This window comes from Rhincodon typus, chromosome 4 (genome assembly GCF_021869965.1).
Source record: "Rhincodon typus isolate 14 chromosome 4, sRhiTyp1.1, whole genome shotgun sequence".
Taxonomy (NCBI): domain Eukaryota; kingdom Metazoa; phylum Chordata; class Chondrichthyes; order Orectolobiformes; family Rhincodontidae; genus Rhincodon; species Rhincodon typus.
The window spans coordinates 116,189,130-116,212,241 of record NC_063335.1 but is presented as its reverse complement, the minus strand read 5'-3'; the positions used below and the strand labels follow the sequence as shown (position 1 = coordinate 116,212,241).

General features: G+C 41.2%; 1 protein-coding gene across 3 annotated transcripts in view; it reads right to left on the bottom strand.

The window, feature by feature from the left end:
• Nucleotides 1-2,226: 2,226 nt before the first annotated feature.
• The window catches only part of ttc39c (tetratricopeptide repeat domain 39C), a 94,720-nt gene continuing 73,834 nt past the window's right edge, over nt 2,227-23,112 (bottom strand). For all 3 annotated transcript variants that reach the window (XM_048596300.1, XM_048596299.1, XM_048596298.1), the window contains 6 exons: nt 20,737-20,846; nt 18,975-19,098; nt 14,289-14,386; nt 13,630-13,734; nt 11,901-11,939; nt 2,227-4,278 (listed from right to left, as the gene is read on the bottom strand). In XM_048596300.1, the coding sequence (XP_048452257.1) occupies nt 4,189-4,278; nt 11,901-11,939; nt 13,630-13,734; nt 14,289-14,386; nt 18,975-19,098; nt 20,737-20,846 (566 nt within the window). In that variant the 3' untranslated portion in view covers nt 2,227-4,188. The remainder of the gene's footprint in view (nt 4,279-11,900; nt 11,940-13,629; nt 13,735-14,288; nt 14,387-18,974; nt 19,099-20,736; nt 20,847-23,112) is intronic.

Genomic DNA, 23,112 nt, shown 5'->3' with positions numbered 1-23,112 from the left:
ATAGCCTACTCCTGCTCCTCATTCACACGTTTGTAAAATTATGAATTTATTGAAGCAGAAGCCCAGGCAAGAGAGAGTCATGTGTGAATACACTTTTTTACAAATATAATGTTGAATCTTGTCCAATGGAATATTCAAGGTATAACAATACTATGGTTCGAAACAACAGTTTAATATACTGAATTTCCCCCCTAAACTTTGGTCAAATATTTCGAAATTGCTTTCAAACCTACCAGACTCCTGCCGCCTATGACAAGGCCTAAAAGACATTACAGGATACAAAATGAAACAGACTAAGATAGCAGACAAAGACACATCCCTCCCTGACGCGCTTAATGCTTTCTATTCTCGGTTTGAGCAGAATGCCAGTGGCCGCGGTGCCATGTGCCCTGACAGCCCCAGACACACCTGTTCTCTTGGTCACTGCTGCAGATGTCAGATTGCTCTTCCTGGGAGTCAACCCAAGGAAAGTGAAGGGCCCGGATGGTGTCCCTGACCGAGCACTCAGATCCTGTGCGGACCAACGAGCAGAGAGATATTCACCAACATCTTCAACCTCTCCCTCCTACAAGCAGAAAACCACCATCATCCCTGTACCTAAGAAAGCGCATGTAAACGTGCCTTAATGACTACTGCCCAGTGGCTCTGACCTCAATAATTGTGAAGTGTTTTGAGAGGCTGTTCATGGCCCACATCAACTCGTCTCCCAACCTGCCTCGACCCCCTACGATTTGCCTATGACTTAACAGGTCCACAGAGGATGCCATTTCCCTAGCCCTGTGCTCATCCCTGGAACATCTAGACATCAAAGATACCTACATCAGACTCCTGCTCTGTGACCTCAGCTGTCTTCAACACCATTATCCCCTCCAGACTGATCTCAAAACTACATGACCTTGGTCTCAGCTCCACCCTCTGCAACTGGGTCCCCAGCTTCCTGACCCACAGACCACAATCAGTGACAATAGGTAACCACACCTCCTTCACAATAACACTCAACACTGGGGCCCCCTAAGTATGCGTCCTCAGCCCCCTACAGTATTCCTTGTCGACCTACAACTGTGTTGCCAAATTCCGAACGAATGCCATCTACAAGTTCGCTGATGACACCACCGTAGTGGGACGGATATCTAAGAACGACGAGTCAAAATACAGAAGGGAGATAGAGAGTTTGGTGATGTGGAGCAATGAAAACAACCTCTCTCTCAATGTTAGCAAAACTAAAGAACTCATCATTGACTTCAGAAAGAAAGGAGGAGAACACACCCCTTTCTACATCAACGAAAATGACGTTGAGAGAGTGAAGAGCATCAACTTCCTTGCAGTGACGATAACTGCCAAATTGTCCTGGACTTGCCACGTAGATGCGACAGTTAGGAAGGCACAAGTCCTCCTCTTCTTCCTCAGGCAGCTCAGGAAATTCGGTATGTCCATAAGGATCCTCACCAACTTCTACAGATGCACAATTAAAAGCATACTGTCCAGGTGTATAATGGCCTGGTACAGCAACTGCTCTGCCCAGGACAATAAGAAACTACAGAAGAAGGTGTACACAGCCCAGACCATCATCAACCCAGACCAGCCAAGCCAACCTTCCATCCATGGATTCGATTTACACGGCTCGCTGCCACATAAAGGCAGTCAATATCATCAAAGACCCATTGCACCCCTACAGCCTCTTCCATCAGGCAGGAGATATAGAAGCCTGAACACACGCAACAGCAGGTTGAGGAACAGCTTCTTCCTGGCAGTTATCAGACTGCTGAATGGATTCTCCAGCCTCAAATAATGCTGATCTTGTTAACTTTGATCTCGCATAGCACATGCGCTATGCAATGTAACCTGTATGCCTTTGTCTAAGTCTTTTTGATCTGTACATCCTTTGCTTACTATGATCTGCCTGTAACGCTCGTAAACAAAGCTTTTCACTGTATTTCGGTACAGGTGACAATAAATAAATCAAATCAAATTATTTTCTATGTTCATATATGTTATAACCATCCATTTTCTAGTTGTATAGAGTCAGAGTCATACAGCATGGAAACAAACCCTTTAGCCCAACTCATCCATGCTGATCAGGTTTCCTAAACTGAAACTAGTCCCATTTGCCTGCATTTGGCCCATATCTCTCTAAACCTTTCCCATCCATGTACCTGTGCAAATGTCTTTTAAATATAGTAATCGAATAGAGAAATTGCAATATTTTTTGGAATAAATCACAATGCATACGGACACAAGTCTTTTTTTAATACAGCAGAGTAATAGCAGTCTACAGACAGTGAAAAATACAGTGAGATTTCCTCACCATCCAGTTAGTCAACATTTCCACTTGTACACAATGAAAAGACTCAGTTCTCAATCCCAGTCTTAAACAGCATTACAGTAACAGTGAGTGATAGGCAGGCAGAACATTTATAAGGCCTAGATCTTTCTAGAATCAAGTCACTTGTCAATTGCAAGTTCCTCTGTTTATGAAATACTGTTACTACAACCAGGGACACATTAAACCATTGAGTAACTTACATCAGTTCATTAACATTTTTGTAATTTCAAAACTTTCCGTCCCCTGAGTAACGTGCGTACCGGAGCAAAACTGTTGATAACATTGTCCAATGTAATCAAATTAGAAGATTCACATTTAGTTTATCACATTACTCAATGTCAGACAACTCAGTTATTTAATTTTACTGTTAAAATAAAACAGAAATTGCCACATTATAGAATTATACTACTATCTAAGTAAGGGGACTTAAATCCCACGATCTTAAGTTTAGAAACACAGGACAAGGCTCTAAATCACAAATAAAATCATTTGCTGAGCAACAACCTGAAAATTCAGAAATAAATAAATAATCCAACATAACCAGCAACAGTTCAGGTGAGCTGCTTAGTCAGACAGAAAGACCTCATGTCTGTGCCAGTTGGACAAGGTATCAGCCGGCAACCAGTGCCTATGGAATCATAACGCAGCAAAGAGTCAACAGCTTCAGGAAGCGGGGAAACCTGGTGCAATAAACATTCACGGCTGTTGGACAAGCCACGTAAGGTTATACAGAATTCAGGAACCATATTATTTTTGATTTTATTACTATTAGATCATGCCTCAGAATTTTTTTAAAAAAAATACACTTTAACACCAAACATGGTAGTATTTTCAGGTGACATCTGCATCCAGGTGATAGGTTCTTATTCAGTGGTTCTCACCTCCCAGATAATGGTCCATTGATAAATATATCATAGGCATCATCTAATAGGATGAAATCTTATTTACCCTGTTAAGAGCAGATACAAATACCATCATATGACAAAAAAATGACCAGTAGATAAAGAGATGCTGAGATGCTACAAGACAATTTCATTTGTCCATTATCTTGTTTCCAAGATTTTCTTTAAAAATGTATGAATTTTTACAACTTATTTTGTTTCTCTTGCATCTGATCTACAACTGAGGTATTTGGATTTTTTTTTTTAAAAAGTATACCAGAAGATCTCAAACAACATCTTAGTGTAGCGGCATCACAGGTTTGAAGAAGCTTTTAAATAAAAAGACCTTGCAGATACTGCACCTTTCATTCATAATTAACAAATGACCCTGAGCAGAAATGAACTCAAGTCCTTTGCTGCTGGTGTTCTGTGGGGTCTGATATAAAAGAGAATTTAAAAAGTGCTAACAATATTTTACATATCTGAAAATAACAGTGCTGTAAAATCTCGGCAAATTAAAAATATAATTAGTGCAACAAAAATATGGCTATTAACAGGCAAAAGCCATGAACACTTTTTCCTTCCTGACCTTCTGCTACCTTAAACAAAGCACATTCAGAATCTGCCCAGGTGATGTAAATGGGTTCTGTGCTTTGTTAAACTGCACTGATATTACAGTCAGGTGTCAGTTGAACCGCAATCAAACTGGTGGAAAAAAAGCAAGGCCACTGGATGATCCTTGGAATCCCTAAGCCTGCTCCTGTTTAACTACCTATAATAAAGAAGCAACAGCTTCAATGCATCTTATTTATCAGTGAAACTGCCCCTATGCGTCCAAAGACATTCTACATGCTTAGGTTTAAGGCGGCCTTCATGAGCTCAGGCCAACCACTATTTCCTTTGCCATGTAGTTACAGCATAAAGTGCAGGAACAGATTATGTTCAATCACTTGTGCACTGAAGAGGACTTCTATTTGGCAAAGATCACTGTGGAATAGCGTCTTTCAATGATGCTAATGCAGTATGAATACGCACATGAAGACGGTTTTCAAAATCATAACCAGCAAACTCTTCCTGCAGAGAAGAAAACGAGAATTAACTGACAAGGATAACATGAATTTTCTGAATCACCAACATCTGCTAAAGACAGCTTAAATTCAATCATATATTGATATTAATGTAAAGTCACCTAAGCTGCATCCACAAACACAGAATTAAATAATTAGAAGTAAACACTGAATATTCAAAAATAACTTGCTTGCCTCTGTTTTGCATGGTATAAATTTAAAAGTTACTTCAAGATTTCAAAAATTGTCTTCTCAAATCTCATTCTGAAACTGTCTAGTTGGCAAGTTAAATATATGAATACCAGCAAGAACCAATTGTCTGGTGATTTTGGAAGCCAGAAGGAACTCAATCTAACATGGGTCCCCAGAAATACCTAGATTAAAAATGTTCAAGTGAAAGGTTTAGCTCCTGAGTCTGACACACAGTTGAACAGGATGTGATTTACTGGAAGGTATACAGAGGAGATTCACCAGGATGTTGCCTGCGCATCTTAACTACGAATAGAGGCTGGATAAGCTCAGATTGTTTTCTTTAGAACAGAGAAGGGGACCTAACAGAGGTGTGTAAGATATGAGGGGCATGGACAGGGTGAATAGAAACAGAAATTGCTGGAAAAACTTAGGAGGTCTGGCAGCATCTGTGGAAAGAAAGCAGAGTTAATGTTTCAGGTTCAGTGACCCATCTTCAGAACTGATTGTGGCTAGGAAATGCTTGGTATATATACGGAAAGGTTTAGAGTTAGAGTTAGTTGAAGGGTCAATAATAAAAGGGGCATAATTTTAAAGGTGAAAGGCAAGGGGTTTAGAGGGGATTTCAGAGGGTGATGGGAATCTGGAATGCAGTGATTGGAGGGTAGTAGAGGTGAGAAACTTCAAAAAAGTAATTGGACGAGCGCTTGATTTGTCATAACATTCAAGGCTTTGGGCCTAGTGAGGGTAAGTGGGACGAGTGCAGATTTACAGTGGCTTTTGTCAGTGCAGACTCTAAGGGCCGAATGACCGATTCTATACTGAATAATTCCATGATTCTAATAACTTGTGTGTGGAGGACTGGATCCTGCAATGTACACCACTGGAAGACAATAACCTTACAGCTGGTAAGGAATAGATCTGAATGATCTTTAATTCACAGAACTGTACAGAAAAGAAGATGGCCATTTGGCCCAGCAAGTTTACACAGATCTTCTCAAAAATTATCCAGTACTCCTACTCCATGTTCTTTCCTATATATTTCCCAAATTTCCTTTCCCATCTATTCTCATGCCAACTGAGTCTGCCTGTTCAAGACAATCCATCTCTTGATCCCTCAATCCTATTTCTACTGATCTGACAATCCAACTTACCCTCCTGATGCCCACGTTAACCAATATTGTAAATGGTTTGCTCTCTCCCTTTCCTTTAAGTCTGTAGTTATCAAACTCTCCTCAAAAAATCCCCTTGGTTTCTTCCTCGGTCCTTGCAAATCCCCAACCTCCCTTTCCTTTTTGAGGGTCTTGACCGTGTTTTCACTTCCAAAATCTTTTTTTTAAACTTCTTTTCCAGAATTCAATGGATAAATCCCTCCAATCAGAATTCTTCCCCTATCACAGTACCAAAGCGATGCTAAATGAAGTTGTAAAGGGCAAGTAACATTTGCGCCACGCAAGACCCTGCAATGTTGATTTCCAATAACAGAACCAGCTTTGACAGTTGGACACAAGGTAGCATCGTGGCTTCATCAGTGTCTGGAGTAGTGCTGGAGTGAGACTGTGCAGCAAGGCACTAACGGGGTAACAGAGCATGGCAGTGGCTGGGGCCCAGCATGGGCCTGGGGCGGCAGAAGATGGCTGACAACAGTCAGTGGTGATGGCCTTGCAAGTGGCGGTGAGAGCAGGCATGCCCAATGGAGAGCAGCAATAGTTAGTGGCAAGGGCAGCTGGCGAACACAGGCGGGTCTTAGTCCGCCCTAGTGCAGGGGAGAGTGAGTCCTCTTGGGAAAAGCCCAGTTTGGAGCATCTGCAGGTCCATGGCTTAAGAAAGGACTGTAGTGTTTGACTTTTTAAATTTTCTTTATTTTCCACTTTTATACTAAGAAGACTGTAGTGATGAACTTTTTAATTTATTTCCTTATTTTTCTACTTCTATAACTAAGATTTTGTACCAAGATACTTTGTACCATAGATGGCGCTGTGTGTCGACACTACACTTTTCACTGTACTCTTGTACTCAGTACTCGAGTACATGTGACAATAAAACTGAAATCTAAATCTGAATCTAAAACCTATCACCCCCTTATGTTAAATGTCCTTAACGATTGCTGGATCCCCAACTATCAATGTCCTCGGGGATACCATTGACCAGAAACTAAACCAGTCACCATATAAATACTGTGGCTACCAGGCGTGAGGAATTCTGCAGCAAGTAGTTGACCTCTCAACTGTCCAAAGCCTATCTATTCTCTACAAGGCACATCAGGAAAGTGATGGAATATTCTCCACTGGTCTTGATGGCCTTAGCTACAATAACATTTAAGCAGCTCAGTAACATCAGGAGAAAGCCATTGGTACTCTATCCACGGCCTCCAATTTTCACTCCCTCAAACATCAAACTCACCCTGGAAACAGTGTGCACTATTTAGAAGAGGCACTTACAGCAACACTTCCGCCAATGGCACCTTCCAAACATGCAATATCTGCCATCAAGAACAACAAGCATAGCAGATACATAAGAACACCTCCACTTGTAAATTCCCTTCCAAGCCACACACCATCCTGACATAGAACTGTATCATTATTCCTTCAGTGTCACTGGGCCAAAATCCTGGAACTCCCTGGCACGGTGGCTCAGTGGTTAGCACTGCTGCCTCACAGTGCCAGGGGCCCAGGTTCAATTCCACCCTCGGGCAACTGTCTGTGTGGAGTTTGCATATTCTCCTTGTGTCTGCGTGGGTTTCCTCTGCGCGCTCCGGTTTCCTCCCACAGTCCAAAAGATGTACAAACTAGGTGAATTGGCTATGCTAAATTGCCATCGTGTTCAGGGATGTGTAGATTGGTGGGTTATTGGGGGAAGGGTATGGGTGGGATGCTCTGAGGGTCGGTGTGGGCTTGTTGGGCTGAAGGACCTGTTTCCACACTGTAGGGATTCTATTCTATAAAAGAATAGTTCTGTGGTGTCCCTCACCCCAAGAACTGCAGAGGTTCAATAAGGCAGCTCATCACCAACTCTTCAAAGGCAGTAAATGCTGGCTTAGCCAGCAATCACCACATCCCATGAATTAATTAAAAAAGGTATCCTCTCTGAGCGTGACAAAGCTAAATATTCCCTCCTTGGCCTTCTTGATCTCTCTGCAGTCTATGACCTACACTGCCTCTAAACTGTGCGGCCGTGCCACAGGGAAACCTTGCACGTCAATCATGCTCCCAGAATCCCCACAGTCTGCACAGGAGGAAGAAAAATCAGAGGGAGCATTGCCTGATGAATAAAGGGGATGTAATGTATTTAGATTTTCAGGAGGAGGTGTTTGATAGGGTACCAAACATTAGGTTACTTAAGATAAGAGCCCATAGATGTCATGTATTAACATGGATAGAGAATTGACTAACTAACAGAAGACAGAGAGTTGGGGTAATAGGGACATTTTCAGGATGGCAACCTGTAACAAGTGCAGTGCCACAGTGATCAATGCTAGGGCCATAATTATTTACTATATATATACTAATGACTTGAATGAGGAAAGTTAATGTACTATCACCTAGTTTGTGGCTGAAACAAAAGTAGGTGGGAAGGCAAGTGGTAAGGATGACAGAGTCTGAAGAGGGATATGGACTGGTTAAATATGTGGACAAAGAATTGATAGATGGAACATAATGTGGGAAGACGCAAGGTTATGCATTTTGGCAGGAAGGGCAGAGTAGCTGTAAATTAGTTAAAAAAAGAAAAGGTTATAGAAAACTACAAAACAAAGGAATTTGGGAGTCCTCATGCATGAAATTGGCGTATGAAGAGGAGTTGAATCAGTTAGCATTATATTTGCTGGAATTCAGAAAAATGAAGGTGTGGTGGGGGTCTCATAGAACATTATAACATTCTAACAGGAGTAGCCAGGGTAAATACAGGAAGGATGTTCCCAATGACCAGGGAGTCCAGAATCAGGGTCCCAGACTAAGGTTATACGCTAAGCAATTTAGGACTGAAAGGAGGAGAAATGTCTTCAGCCAGAGAGTAGCAAGCCAGTGGAATTCTCTACCACAGCTAGGTGTTGATATCAAAACATAAAATATTTTCAAGAAGGACTTAGATATGGTTCCTAAGGCTAAAGGTATCAATAGGAGAAAGTGGGAACAGGGGACTGAGTTCTATAATCAGCCATGATCCAAATGAATGGCAGAACAGGGATGATGGACCAAAGAGCCCCTTACTCCTATTTTTTATGATTTTTCCCTATGGCATGCCACTTCTTCTTCAATCTTTCTTATGACTATATTTCCCTGGTCTGGACCCCTTGGTCATCAAAAATATCCTTCCTGCATTCACCCGTCTAGCCTTGTTAGAATTTTATAGGTATCTATTAGAACATCCCCACTCATTCTTGTGAATTATAGCAAAGGAGTCCTAACTGATACAACCTCTCCTTATACTTCTGTTCTCTTATCCGAGGAATCGGTTTGGTAAATCTTTGTTACCCTCCATCCATAACCAGAACATCCTTCCTCAGATAAGGAGGCCAAAACTACACACAGCGCTCCAGGTGTTTTCGTACCAACGCCCTGTATAATCACAGCTAAACGCCCTTGCTCTTGTATTCTAACCCTCTTTCTATGAAGGCCAATGTATTGCTTACCTTCTTCACCATCTACTGCACCTGCATCCTTATCTTCAGCAACTGGTGTAAGAGGACAAATTGGTCTCATTGCACCTCCCCCTTTCCTAGTCTACCACCATTCAGATAATAATCCACCTTCCTATTTTGGCTACCAAATTATACTTCATCTAAAGAGGGATCATTTTTTCCATGGTAAGTCTTTGTTCTTTGAGACAAGAGGAGTCAGTGCTGTGAAATGCTATTTCCAATTTATGGCACCATAAAAGTGTTTTATAATAGGGGCTCATGTGGAGCATAAACACCAGCATGGACTAGTTGGGTCAAATAACCCGCCCTTGTGCCGTATATAATGTAAATAGGCGGTGGTGTAGTGGACGAGTAATCCACAGACCCAGGCTAATGTTTTAGCGACATGAGTTGATTCCCACCATAGCCGATGGTGAAATGTGAATTCAGTAAAAATCGGAATTAAAAATTTGCCTAATGTCGATTGTTGTCAACAAAGAAAAGGCATCCGGCTCACTAATGTCCTTCAGGGAAGGAAATCAACTATTTCACTTGGCCTGGCTTGTATGAGATTCTATACCTACAGCAATGTTGTTCATTCTTAGGAAACATCTGGGTAACTAGGGATGGGCACTAAATGCGGTCAAGCCAGCAAAGCCCACATCCCATGAATGAATTTTTTAAAAAATACATATTGGGACAAAAATAAAAATTGCTGGAAAAGCTCAGCAGGTCTGGCAGCATCTGTGGAGAGAAATCAGAGTTAACATTTCAGGTCTGTGATCCTTCCCCAGAACTGATGATAGCTCAGATAATGTGAGATAACACGGTGTAGAGCTGGATGAACACAGCAGGCCAAGCAGCATCAGAGGAGCAGGAAAGCTGACGTTTCGGGTTGAGACCCTTCTTCAGAAATGGGGGAGGAGAAGGGGATTCTGAAATAAATAGGGGAGAGAGGGGGAGGCAGATAGAAGATGGATAAAGGAGAAGATAGGTGGAGAGGAGACAGACAGATCAAAGAGGCGGGGTTGGAGCCAGTAAAGGTGAATGTAGGTGGGGAGTTAGGGAGGGGATAGGTCAGTCCAGAGAGGACGGACAGGTCAAGGAGGCGGGATGAGGTTAGTGGGTAGGAGATGGGGGTGGGACTTGAGGTGGAAGGAATGGTTAGGGAGGTGGGGACGAGCTGGGCTGGTTTTGGGATGCGGTCGGGGGAGGGGAGATTTTGAAGCTTGTGAAGTCCACATTGATACCTTTGGGCTGCAGGGTTCCCAAGCGGAATATGAGGTGCTGTTCTTCCAGCTTGCACTGAGCTTCGCTGGAGCACTGCAGCAAGCCAGAGACAGAGACGTTGGCCAGGGAACAGGGTGGTGTGCTGAAGTGGCAGGCAACTGGAAGCTCAGGGTCTTTTTTGCAAACAGAACACAAGTATTCTGAGAAATGGTCACCCATTTTCTCCAACGTAGAGGAGACCATATTGTGAGCAGCGAATGCAGTAGACCGGATTGTGTGAAGTGCAGGTAAAGCACTGCTTCATCTGGAAGGTATGTTTGGCTCCTTGGATACTGAGGAGAAAGAGGAGGTAAACAGATAGGTCTTATACCTCCTGTGGTTGCAGTGGAAGGTGCCGTGAGACTGGGGGGTTTATGGCGGTGGGTGCGGCTGGTGGTGGTGGTGTTGGGAGAGAGGGAAGAGTGGACCAGGGTGTCCCAGAGGGAACAGTCCCTGCAGAAGGCGAACAAGGGAGGGGAGGGGAATATGTATCTGGTGGTGGCATCTCGCTGGAGGTGGCAGAAATGGCAGCCAACAATCTTCTGGATGTGGATGCTGGTGGGATAGTAGGTAAGGACAAGGGGAACCCTATCGCTGTTATGGGAAGGAAGAGAGGTGGTGAGGACTTAAGTGCAGGAGATGGGTCGGTCCCGGCTGAGGGCCCTGTCAACACTGGCCCTGGGGAATCCTCAGTTGAGAAAGAAGGTGGACATTTCAGAGGCTCTCTCTCATCAAAGTTGGCATCATTAGAACAAATGTGACAGAGACAGAGGTACTGGGAGAATGGAATGGTCTCTTTACAGGGAGTAGGGTGCGAAGATTGTACAGAGTTTATAGCGGATATTAGTGTCCAGTCTATCCCCGGAAATTAAAACAGAGATGTCGAGGAAGGGAAGGGAGGAGTCAGAGATAGACCAGGTGAGGGTGAGAGCAGGGTGGAAGTTGGAATTGAAATCGATAAACCTGTCCAATTCCGGAAGAGACAGAGAAGCAGCATCGATGATATCATCAATATATCGGAGAAAGAATTGTGGTGGAGGCTGGAATAGGCCTGGCACAAGTAATGTTCCACGTACTCCACAAAGAGACAGGCATAACTAGGGCCCATGCAGGTACCGATGGCCACCCCGACTTGAAGAAAATGAGAAGAGTTAAAAGAAAAGTTGTTCAGGATGCATATTGGTAACTAAGTTTAAACTGGAAAGGATCAATGCAATCTGTTTCAGCTGAAGTGGGCGGCACAGTGGAGTTAGATATTGTATTTTCACTTCTGACACTTTGCTTCAAATGTCGTGTGACTCAACAGGACAAGTCTCTTACTGTCTTGACTAGAAGGGTCATGCGTGAAATGAATCTGGACAACATAGTTGGTCATTATCTGTTTTTACTACTCATCTATACTGGAGTGCCCTTAACATGGTAGGTATGTAGCCAATCAATCAGTAATACACTTTACAAGGTTGGGTGTTGCTTGCAGTGTTTTCATGCAAGGATTTTGCCAAAGTCAAACATATCTAAACTACAAAGAAATCGGACAGGGGTTTCTAACTTACCTTGGCTTGGTACAGTAAAGTTCTGCCTTTATCCAAAGTCTACCATTAAAAAACACAGTAACCACATTAACAATATATCTTTCACCAAAATAATGTCAATAAAATCACAAATGCAAGTTATCATTTACATTCAATAATACAGCATCTCTAGAGAATAACTTTAAGGTTTTAAAACAGGAACAGGCCTCGACCCTGTTCTATCATTCAATGAGATCACGGCTAATCTGTGGCCTAGCTCCATACATTTGCTTAATCAAAGTTTCAAATTAACAACTAATCCAGCATCCACTGCCATTTTTTCTTCTTTATTCATACATGGGATGAGGACATCACTTTTAGGCCATCATTTATTGCTCATCCCAGTTACCCAGAGGGCAGTTGCGAGTCAACCACATCATTGTGGGTCTGGAGTCATATGTAGTCCAGACCAGGGAAGGATGTTTTTCCCAAAAATTGGTAACAGATTTATGGTTATCATTAGATTCTTAATTCCAGATTATTTTATTGAATTTAAATTCCACCATCTGCCGTGGTGGGATTCAAACCCAGAACATTATCTTGGTCTCTGGATTAACAGTCCAGCAGTAAGGCCACTAGACCATTCCCTCAATTTGTGGAAGATCGTTCCCAACCTCTACTTCCTAAATGGTCTGGCCCTAATTTTTTTAACAATACTCTCTGGTTCTAGAATACCCAACAAGTGGAAACAGTTTATCTTTACCTACTGTATTTTCACATTAATATCTTGAAGACTTCAATCAGATCACCGCTTAATCTTCTAAATTCTAGAGCAAAGAGGCCTAATTTGCATAATCCCTCTTTATAACTTAATCTCTGAAGTCCAGCTATCATTCTTATAAATGTACATTGTACTTCCTCCAAAGCTAATATATCATTCCTAAGGTGTGGTGCCCAGATCTGCTTACAGTACTTCAAGTAGATTCTAACCAGGATTTTGTATAGCTGCAGTGTAAATTCTGTGCCTTTATACTCCAGTCTTCTGGATATAAACGCCAGCATTCCATTAGCTTTCTTGTTTATTTTCTGCACTGTGCATGGTATTTTAAAGATCTATGCGAGGATGTATAGTCCAGGTAAGTCGGTGGGTTTATAGTGGATATTAGCGTCCAGTCTATCCCCGGAAATTGAAACAAGGTGTTGAGGAAGGCAAGGGAGGAGTCAGAGATAGCCCAAGTCACTATACTTAACTTCATACTATCTGGATAGTAGCCTGTTCTATCCTTTCTTGGTCCAAAATGGATAACCTTACACTTGCTTACACTGGTCTCCATCTGCCACAATTTTGCCCATTCACCTAGTCTATCAATATCCCTTTATAACTTTAATGCTATAATCTACACCATCTACAATGCTGATAACTTTATGTCATCAGCAAATTTGGATAAGCCATTATACAATGTACTGCTTCCTTTGCCTCACAAAGTTTACGTGAAATTTTGGTTATGAGTAGGAACAATTAAATCAGACAAGTAAAACTAAATCCTTAAGAATCTGGGTATATATTGTAAATTGAAAACTAAATGCTCAGAAAATCAATATGACTGTTAATCCATGTTTGACAGCATGTGTAGTACTTTCAGCTCTACAAATAGAGTTACAGCTTTGATAACGCCCACTAATTTGTAGTACAATTCTTTGTCAAATAGAGTCTGTAAAATGGATGAGATGTTACATTTAGCTAGTTTTGACTAATGCTGGATTTACATACCTCTGGATTTTCTAATAACTGACATCCAAGTTCATAACAAGCATACGGCTGTATGTATGCACTGTTCTGACGACTCAACTCATCCTTTATGGCTAGCTGAAAGAACTGCAAGAAGAAACCAAGTTACAATGTGGAAACATGTAGCACATATTGGCGTATAAATATGTATTACAAAATATGTCATTATATACTGAATAGGTGTTTTCATATTTATTTCTATACACAGATAACACCATGCAACCATAGCTGGAAGGGGAAAGGAGAAGGACTTAAATGAGATGTCAAAAACTGTGGTAAGTATTACCATTACAGTTTGGTGAAGTTTGGGGTTTTCAAGTGCATTTTTCCTTACAAGCAAGTTACAGGATACAATTATAAGACCAGGCAGCATTAACGTAAGCCAATTTTATTTAGAACAGTAAAGCAGTAATTGAGCTGTAAATATACCTGTGCAATAACAAGTTTCTTTAAAATACTTTTGCAATTCAGATTTATTTTAACAATATGTTATTACAATATAGAGTTGCAAATGTCTTTCATTTGGAAATTTTATACTGTGCTTAATTTTACTGAATGTGTTGATGAGTAGAAAAAAATTCAAATCTTAAAGTGCTTTACAGCACAAGTAGACCTGTTAAAGACAAACTATACGTACACACCTGAATAGCACCATCTGAATTTCCTAGACATTTGTGTATTGCACCAAGGAGTAGGTGTTTTAACCCAATTGTTAATGGCTCATGCATTTCTTGACAAGCTGCATAAAAGAGGACACATTAGATTGTCTATTATAAAACCGGATTCACTGTCCATGTTCCATTCAGAATAAAAATCAATCATTATAGGAAAAAGTAACCGGAAAATGCATACTTTGTGAAGGATTACTATTTTTAGTAAATCTCAAACTTCATTTTGCTTGTATTCATTCCAATAAAATAAACAATATATTCTCAGATTATACTATTGCAAAACTACACACACTCAACATGCAGTATTTGGTTAATGTTGTTACAGATTAAATATTCTCATTCTGGTGGTTTCATGCATAATTAATTCAACAAGAATCAGGAGTTTCAAACTGTTAATGTGCCAAGTTTCCTATGGAACATATTAGTCAGGGCTGCACTCAAATGCCAGGCAAAGCCTATTTACATAAAGCATCAAGATGACCAATAGATTTTAGGCAATGAAGTTATCTCACAATGTACAAGCCAATAAATAACTATTCAGTAAACACAAAGAGTATCACACCCAGTATGCTGTGATGTTAGCGGGAGGCAAGATTGGAGACAAGGAGGTGTACAGTAGGTCTGACCCTACTAGTCCTGGCCAGAATGGAAATAATTGCTTAATTTCCCCCATCAGATCCCCCTGCAGACAACACTGCTGTAACAGGATTCTACTACTATCCTCCAAAGATTATCTTGCTCACAAAATTATCGTACTTAATTAGGAGACTGCTGTCGTTTGCATTTTGAGTGGAGTTTGCTTCAGCTGGTAGAGCTGTTTTGAAATAGACACTGACTGTTTATTCAATAGATTCTCTGTTGCAAGTCTTGTCGGATGTTCTGCCTCTCATCCAACTGGCACAGTGGTGGAACTAAAAATTTCAGATAAGGAGATGAATACAACATTCACTTCTGATGAAGTGGCAAGTTCAAAGTTTTACTATACCCAGAAGGTTAGAAGACAGGTGGATAATTATACTTTTGTTCTAAATCAAACAATTGAATTCAGGGAAACAGGGAAGTATGTTTTTTATTATGTGCAATGCAGATAAAATTATGCTGATTGAACAAAACAAATCTAATAGTGATGTGGCTTTAAGCGGTCATCAAGCAGTTTGCAATTTGTTTCCATCTTGTCACATCAAATGTCTTAGCCTGCTCTTGAAATATTGGAAAAGCACATGTGTTTAGATGACAGAGGTTACTCATTGTTTTGTTAAATTGTTGGCAACCACTCATTAATGAGTATGATTGTCCACCTAGGAAATGCTGGGTCACTGATCATGAGTTCTGTGAGTAGCTGTCTGGCTAATGAGGCTGTTTCTGCTTCTTCAATCACACATTTGACAGGTGTTTCCAGGAGATGAATTGATCCTTGACCTTGAAATCTCTGGCATTTCTTTTCTGGCTCCCTTTCTGCACTTCCTCCTGCCAACAGGCATTCTCAAAGAATTGTGTTCCGTCGTCCAGAAGCTTCATAGAACCCCTACCGTGCAGGAAGAGGCCATTCAGCTCATCGAGTCTGCACCAACTCTCTGAGGAGCATCCCATCCCACCCTATCCCCATAACCATGCATTTTTACCATGGCTAACCCATCTAGTCTGCACATCCCTAGACACTACAGTGAAATTTAGCATGGTCAATCCACCTAACCTGGACATTTTTGGAATGTGGGAGGAAACCGAAGCACTCGGCAGAAACCCACTCAGACACAGGGAGAGCATGCAAACTTCACACAGATGATCGCCCAAGGCTGGAATTGAACCTGGGACCCTGGTGCTGGGAGGCAGATGTGCTAACCATTGTGCCACCATGCTGCTCGTCTGCTTATTAAAATGTGTCGTAGTGAGTAAAGTTGATCTTTACCGGTTAGATATTCCTTGGTTCAATCACTGTGATGCATTAGCCGATCTCAGCCAGGTCAGTAATTAGGCTGTTATTAGCTTCAAAGTCCATGAGCTATGAAGAGAAAGGCTCATCCAAGCCTAGAAGGCGGTTTCTTCTGAATGAAGGTCTCTCACGTATTTGAATCTATGTTACATTTCTTGAGTGAAGGCTTCAAGGATTTTTGAAACACTTCCTTTGTCCTCCTCTCATATGAGTGCCTTCCTTGAGTGGGTGAAGGTGATTTGCTTTGGTATTCGGAACCCAGGCATCATAAGTGGTCGGCCCAGCAGAGTTAGTTTCAGATGATCGTGGACTTGATGCTGGTGCTGTTAGCTACTTCAAGCGCGCTGATGTTAGTACGCCTGTCCTCCCAGCTGAACTGGAGAATCCATCTTAAACAGTATTGATGGTACCTCTCAAATGGCCATGAGGTTGTGTATATACGTGGTCCAAGTTTTGGAGCAATGTAATAGATTAGAAGTATGACTGCCTTATACTTAAGGATCTTGCTATCATAATAGATGCCACAGTCATCAAACACTCTCATCCTTAGGCATCAAAAGGAGGTGCTCGCAGATTGGATGTGATGTTGAATCTCCAAACTGATGTCATCCTCAGGTGAGAGGAAACTTCCCAGGGAGGGGAAACATTGGGAGGATTTCACCATTGACCATATTGGAGGAATGGACTGGAACATTAATGCTAACAGAGGAATCTTCTCAAAGTTAACCATCAGGCAAGACAAGGGTGCTTAAACTACTTATACAAGTGTGAGAAGAATATTGAAAGCAAGGCCCAGGTGGTTCTAGAAGGCAGTTCACCACCACCTTCTCAAGGAGCAACGAAGGATAAGCAATAAATTCAGACCAGCCAGCGAGTGGAAAACATACACAAAAATAGACAAATGGAGAGTATGACACAGAGTTTGCAGAAGAATAAATAAGTTAATTGGGTGGGGAAAAAAACATGGCAGATGGAATATAACATGGGAAAATAAGGTTGTGCACTTTGGCAGGAAGAAAAGAATTATTTAAATGGAGAAAGCTGCAGCACAGGGAGAAGAATTTCTGGATCCTTATGCATGAATCTCAAAGAGCTAGCATACTTCTTCAGCAGGTAACTGGGAAGGCAGATGGGAATGTTGCATTTTATTTCAAAGGGAATGGAGCATAAAAATAGAGAAGCCTTGCTAAAACTATACAAGGCAGACCACGCCAAAAATAGTTAGAACAGTTTGGTTCCCATATCTAAGGGAAGATACACTGATATTGGAGGCAGTCCAGAAAAGGTGCATTAAGTTGATCCCAGATATGAAGAGATTTTCTTATCAGGACAGGTTAAGTAGATTGGGCTTGTACTCGTTGGAGTTTAAGAGAATGAGAGGTGACCTTACTGAAACATAAAATTCTTAGAGAGATTGACAGAGTAGATGTTGAGAGATTTTTTCCCCTTTTAGGAGAGTCATGGACCAAATATAATCTCAGAATATGCTGTCACACATTTAAGACAGAGATGAACAGGAACTTCTTTTCTCAAAGAGTAGTGAATCTATGGAAGTCTTTATGGAAGGGGGCTGTGTAGTCTGGATCATTAAGTATATTCAAAGCCAAGATAGACAGATTTTTAATTGGGAACAAAAACGGAAGTTACTGGAAAAGCTCAGCAGATCTGGTAGCCTCTGTGAAGAAAAAAATCAGAATTAATGTTTCAGGTCCGGTGATCCTTCCTCAGATTTTTAATTAGGAAGGAAATTGAGAGTTATGGGGATATGACAGGAAAGCGGAGTTGAGTATTATAAAATCAGAGCAGACTTGATAGGCTGAATGATCCACTTTGGCTCCAAGTTATATAGTCTTATTTCAGACAAAGAATTCTTATCTACCCTGTCAGGCATTATATTGAGAGGCTGTTTTTCTTGCCCTAGGATTCTAGTACTGGGGTGATAGGACCGAGTTGAGGAGGAATGTCTTCATCCAGCAAGTTGTAAATATTTAGAATTATTTATTCCAGAGAGCTGTGGTTACGAAGTCATCACGTAAATCCAAGACAGAAACTGTTAAGAGTTTTGGACACTAACAAACCAGGGTATACAGGGATAGGGGAGGCAGCCATTGTTTGTGTAGACATTCTGCAACAATCACTTCCAATGACAGGGTAGCTTTAGGGGCTGTAGCATTTACTGCTGCTTCTATTCTTCTGAAAAAGATTTTTATTATCCCTTTTTTGATAGTGGGCAAGAATTAATTTCAATATGGTTTATTGAGAATTTAGCAAACTAGCTGTGAATCATTTAGTCAGCCTGCATAGCAATTTTTACACCATGTTATCTGTGTTAACTCGAATTTTCATATAAAATCACAGAATTATTACCATGCAGGAGATATTAATTCAGCCATTGCCTGTACACTGGCTCCTCAACAAGACTGCAGGGTCAAATGGACTGTTTCTGTGCTTAGACTCTCAACATACTATGCAACAAAACCTGTGTGAAGTTGTAGGTTCAAATAAAAGCAAAGTACTGCAGATACTGGAGATCTGAAATAAAACAGTGTTGGACAAACCCAGCAGGTCTGACAACATATGTAGAGAAAGAAAGAGTTAACATTTCAAGACCCTTATGACTCTGTTACAGAGCTAGAGTTCCGAAATGATAACTTTGGCAGCATCTCTGAAGAGAGAAAAACAGTCTCTTTAGCTTCCCTGTTTTAATTACTGCAATAGTAGGCTACCTTGATTCATTTGCTGCAGGTTCGAAGGGGAGCAATTGGCAAGTGCTTTCCACAAATACAGCACTTCAATGACAGCGAGGACACATAATTCTTTGGTAGGCTTCTCCTTTTGGAATCTTTCAGCCTGCACAGAAATTAACGAACATTTAAAAAAAAACATTAATTTTGCTTCTCTTTCCTTAAAAAAAGACAACAAATCCATAGAAACTGCTGGAACTACTCATCAAGTTTAGCAGTTTCTGGAGAGAAACAGAGTTAACATGTGAGTCAGGTCCGACAAAACAAAAACCACATCAAAATTTTAAACATGGTTTCTCTCTCCACATTGCTGCTTGATCTGCCAAGTATTTCCAGCATTTTCAATTTTTCAGTATCCACAGGATTTGGTTTCTGCAGATCCATACCCTTCACAAATAGGAGCAGATTTTCTCCATCAGTTAGTTAAGCTGATCAGTGTCAAATGGAACTCAATCCAGATGATTGTAAGGTGATAGACTTGGGCAGAACAAACACTGCAAGGGAACACTATAATGAACAGCAAGACCCTGGAAAGCACTGACCATCAGATTGATTTTGGTGTGCAGGATCACTGGTCTCTTAAGATATCAGGACAGGTAGATGGAGTGGTTAAGAAGGCACATGGGATAAAATCATAAATTACTGGAGAAACTCAGCAAATCTGGCAGCATCTCTGGAGATAAAGCAGAGTTAAAGTTTTTAGTCCAGTGACCCTTCTTCAGGGCAGAAGATTTCAGATTTCCAGCATCCACAGTTCTTTGTTTTATTATACGGGATACGTGCCTTAATTAGCTGAGGCATAGAATTTAAGAGCAGGGAGGTTATGTTCGAACTGTATAAAACATTGGTTAGACCACAGCTAAAGTACTGAGTGTAGTTCTGGATTCCACATTATAAGATGGATGTGATAGGGTTCAGGAGAGATTTACCAGGATGTTGCCTGGATTTAAGAGTTTTGGTCATAAAAAGATACTGGATAGACTGGGATTGTTTTCCTTGGAGCAGAGGAGACTGAGAGGGAACATGATTGAGATGTATAAAATTATGAGGGGCATAGACAGAGTAGACATGGAGGAACTTTCCCCTCAATGGAGAGATCATAGAAGTGATGGATGCAGGTACAATTACAATGTTTAAAAAACATCTGCATAAGTTCATGAACAGGAAAAGTTTGGAGGGATATAGGCCAAACACAGGCAGGTGAGACTAGTTTAGTTTGGGAGCACAGTTCGAATTAGATAGACTTAAGGGTCTGTTTCCACGCTGTTTGACTTTAAGACCAGGGCACAGATTTAAGGTAAGGTGCAGGAGGTTTAGAGGGGATGTGAAGAACTTCTTTTCCCACCTAGAGGGTGAGACTCACTGCTTATAAGGGTGGTAGAAGCAGAAGCTCTCATAACATTTAAGAAGTATTTAGATAAGTACTTGAAATACCAAGAAGTACAAGGGTATGGGCCATTGTGCTGGAAAATGGGATTAGAAAAGTTAAGTGGTTTGTTTTGACCAGCATGGACACAATGGGCTGAAAGACCTTTTCCTTTGCTGTTTTTCTCAATGACTCTGACTCTGCCTTAAATGGGAGACCCCTCATTTTAAACAATGCCCTTAGGTGCAATGGGCATCAGGCCCCAATCAGAATATCTGAACCATTAATTTCAAAATTGCTAATCAATTCTTATACAGAAGCATTTATTCATCTCTCCATTTGAGAAATTAAAAAAAAAACTAAACCACGTCAGTCTACCTTTCGGGAGGAAAACTGCTCAATTTGATTATTCTTCCTCCTGAATAACTTCTGGACTTCAATGAATACTTCTTGTGCCTTGTCAGTTTCACCTGTTGCTCCCTGGCATGCTTGATCAAAGAATTACAAAAATCTTGTTTTATGCAACAGGTCAAAATATCAACACACAACTGTGCAGTAAATAAAGTAAAAGTGAAGCAAATGTGAAAAAGACAGTATTAGATTCTGGACCATACTCCAATTAACTTTTATTCGCCATTAAAACTATTTCTCACTAATTACATATAACTAAATTTAACAATTAATGTTTTTAGGAATACAACTTTTATTTTGGGAACCAAACATTTTAAATGCACAATAGAAGAAAAACATTTAGTTTGTGAAACTATAAACAAACCAAAAGTAATTGCAAATTCAAAGGTTGGTCTATGTTTGCTTTAAGAGGTTGTATTGTAATGAATTATAATCTAAACAATGGCCTAGCTATCTCTTTGCATTTAGGGGTCTAAAATATTCATATGATTTTCCAGAAGTAAGGGTAAGTTTTGAACTGGGAAATAGTTGTTTGAATCTCTTTCAGGGCATCCAAGTGTGTCACACTGTTATATGTTTTTTTTGACATGGGTTTTTTTATCTGGGTGATTTCTCACACATACAGGCATTTAGAGTCTGGGTCTAGAGCAGCGGAAGATGACAGACAGAATGTGCCCAAACCTGTAAACCAGTATAAAAAGGCTATCAGGGTATTTTCTGATTTGAGGTCACTAAGTAAGAATGCAGTAAGAGCCATGAATTTATTTATTTGTGGGATGTGGGCATCGCTGGCTGAGCCAGCATTTCTTGCCCATTCCTAGTTGCCCCTTGAGAAGGTGGTGGTGAGCTGTCTTCTTGAACTGCTGCAAATTCCTGCTGTAGGTAGACCCACAATGTCCTTAGGGAGGGAATTCCAGGATTTTGACTCAGCGACAGTGAAGAATCGGCAATACATTTTCAAGTCAAGATGGTGAGTGGCTTGGAGGGAACTTGATGGTGATGGTGTTCCCATATATCTGCTGCTCTGTTCCTTATAAATGGAAGTGGTCATGGGTTTGGAAGGTGCTGTCTGAGGATCTTTGGTGAATTTCTGCACTGCATCTTGTAGATAGTACACACTGCTGCGACTGAGCGGTGGTGATGGAGGGAGTGAATGCTTGTGGATGTGGTGCCAATCAAGCGGGCTGTTTTGTCCTGGATGGTGTCAAGCCTCGAGTGTCATTGAGCCTGCACCCATCCAGGCAAGTGGGGAGTATTCCATCACACTCTGACTTGTGCTTTGTAGATGGTAGACAAGCTTTGGGGAGTCAGATGGTGTGTTACTCGCCTCAGTATTCCTAGCCTCTGTCCTGGTCTTGTAGCCAGTGTTTATGAGGTGAATCCAGTTGAGTTTCTGGTCAATGATAACCCCCAGAATGTTGACAGTAGCAGATCCAGTGATGGTGACACCATTGAATGTCAAGTGGTGGTGGTTAGATTGTCTATTATTGGTGATAGTCATAGCCTGGCATTTGTGTTGTACGAATATTACTCGCCACTTGTCAGCCCAGGCCTGGATGTTGTCCAGATCTTGTTCCATTTGGACATGGACTGCTTCAGTTTCTAAGGAGTCTTGAATGGTGCTGAACACTGTACAATTATTGGCGAACATTCCCACTTCTGACCTTAGGATGGAGGGAAGGTCATTGATGAAGCAGCTGAAGATGGTTCGGCCTAGGATACAACCCTGAGGAACTCCTGCAGAAATACCTTGGAGCTGAGATTACTGACCTCCAACAACCACAACCATCTTCCTATGTAACAGGTATGACTACAAAAGTGGACAGTTTGCCGCTGGATTCCCACTGATTCCAATTTTGCCACAACTCCTTGATGCCACACTTGGTTGAATGCAGCCTTGATATCAAGGGCTGTCACTCTCACCTCACCTCATTTCACAACTGTGAAGTGTTGAAGGAGAATTGGACGGTTCAGCTAGCCAGCGGCTAGTGGATGATCACAAGAAATCCCACACTTCAGCGTGATGCCAACAGCATGGGTTCAATTCCCACACTGGTGGAAGGACTGTCCTCCTCACTCTCACCTCTCACCTGAGGTTTGGTGACCACCACCAGTCCTCTCTCTCTCTCTAATGAAAGTGCAGCCCTGTGGTCTGTTAAGACTATGGCAACTTTACCCTTTTCTGGGGAATAGTGTAGGAGAATTCTTGGGTGTAAATGATAGAACAAAAAATGCTCGATTGAAATTTTCAGATTGAAAGCGCAAGTGCTTACAAAATATAGCATTAAATTAGTTGTAAATTGGTATTACTTGCTATGTTTAACTCTTGTACACCAGAGCTTT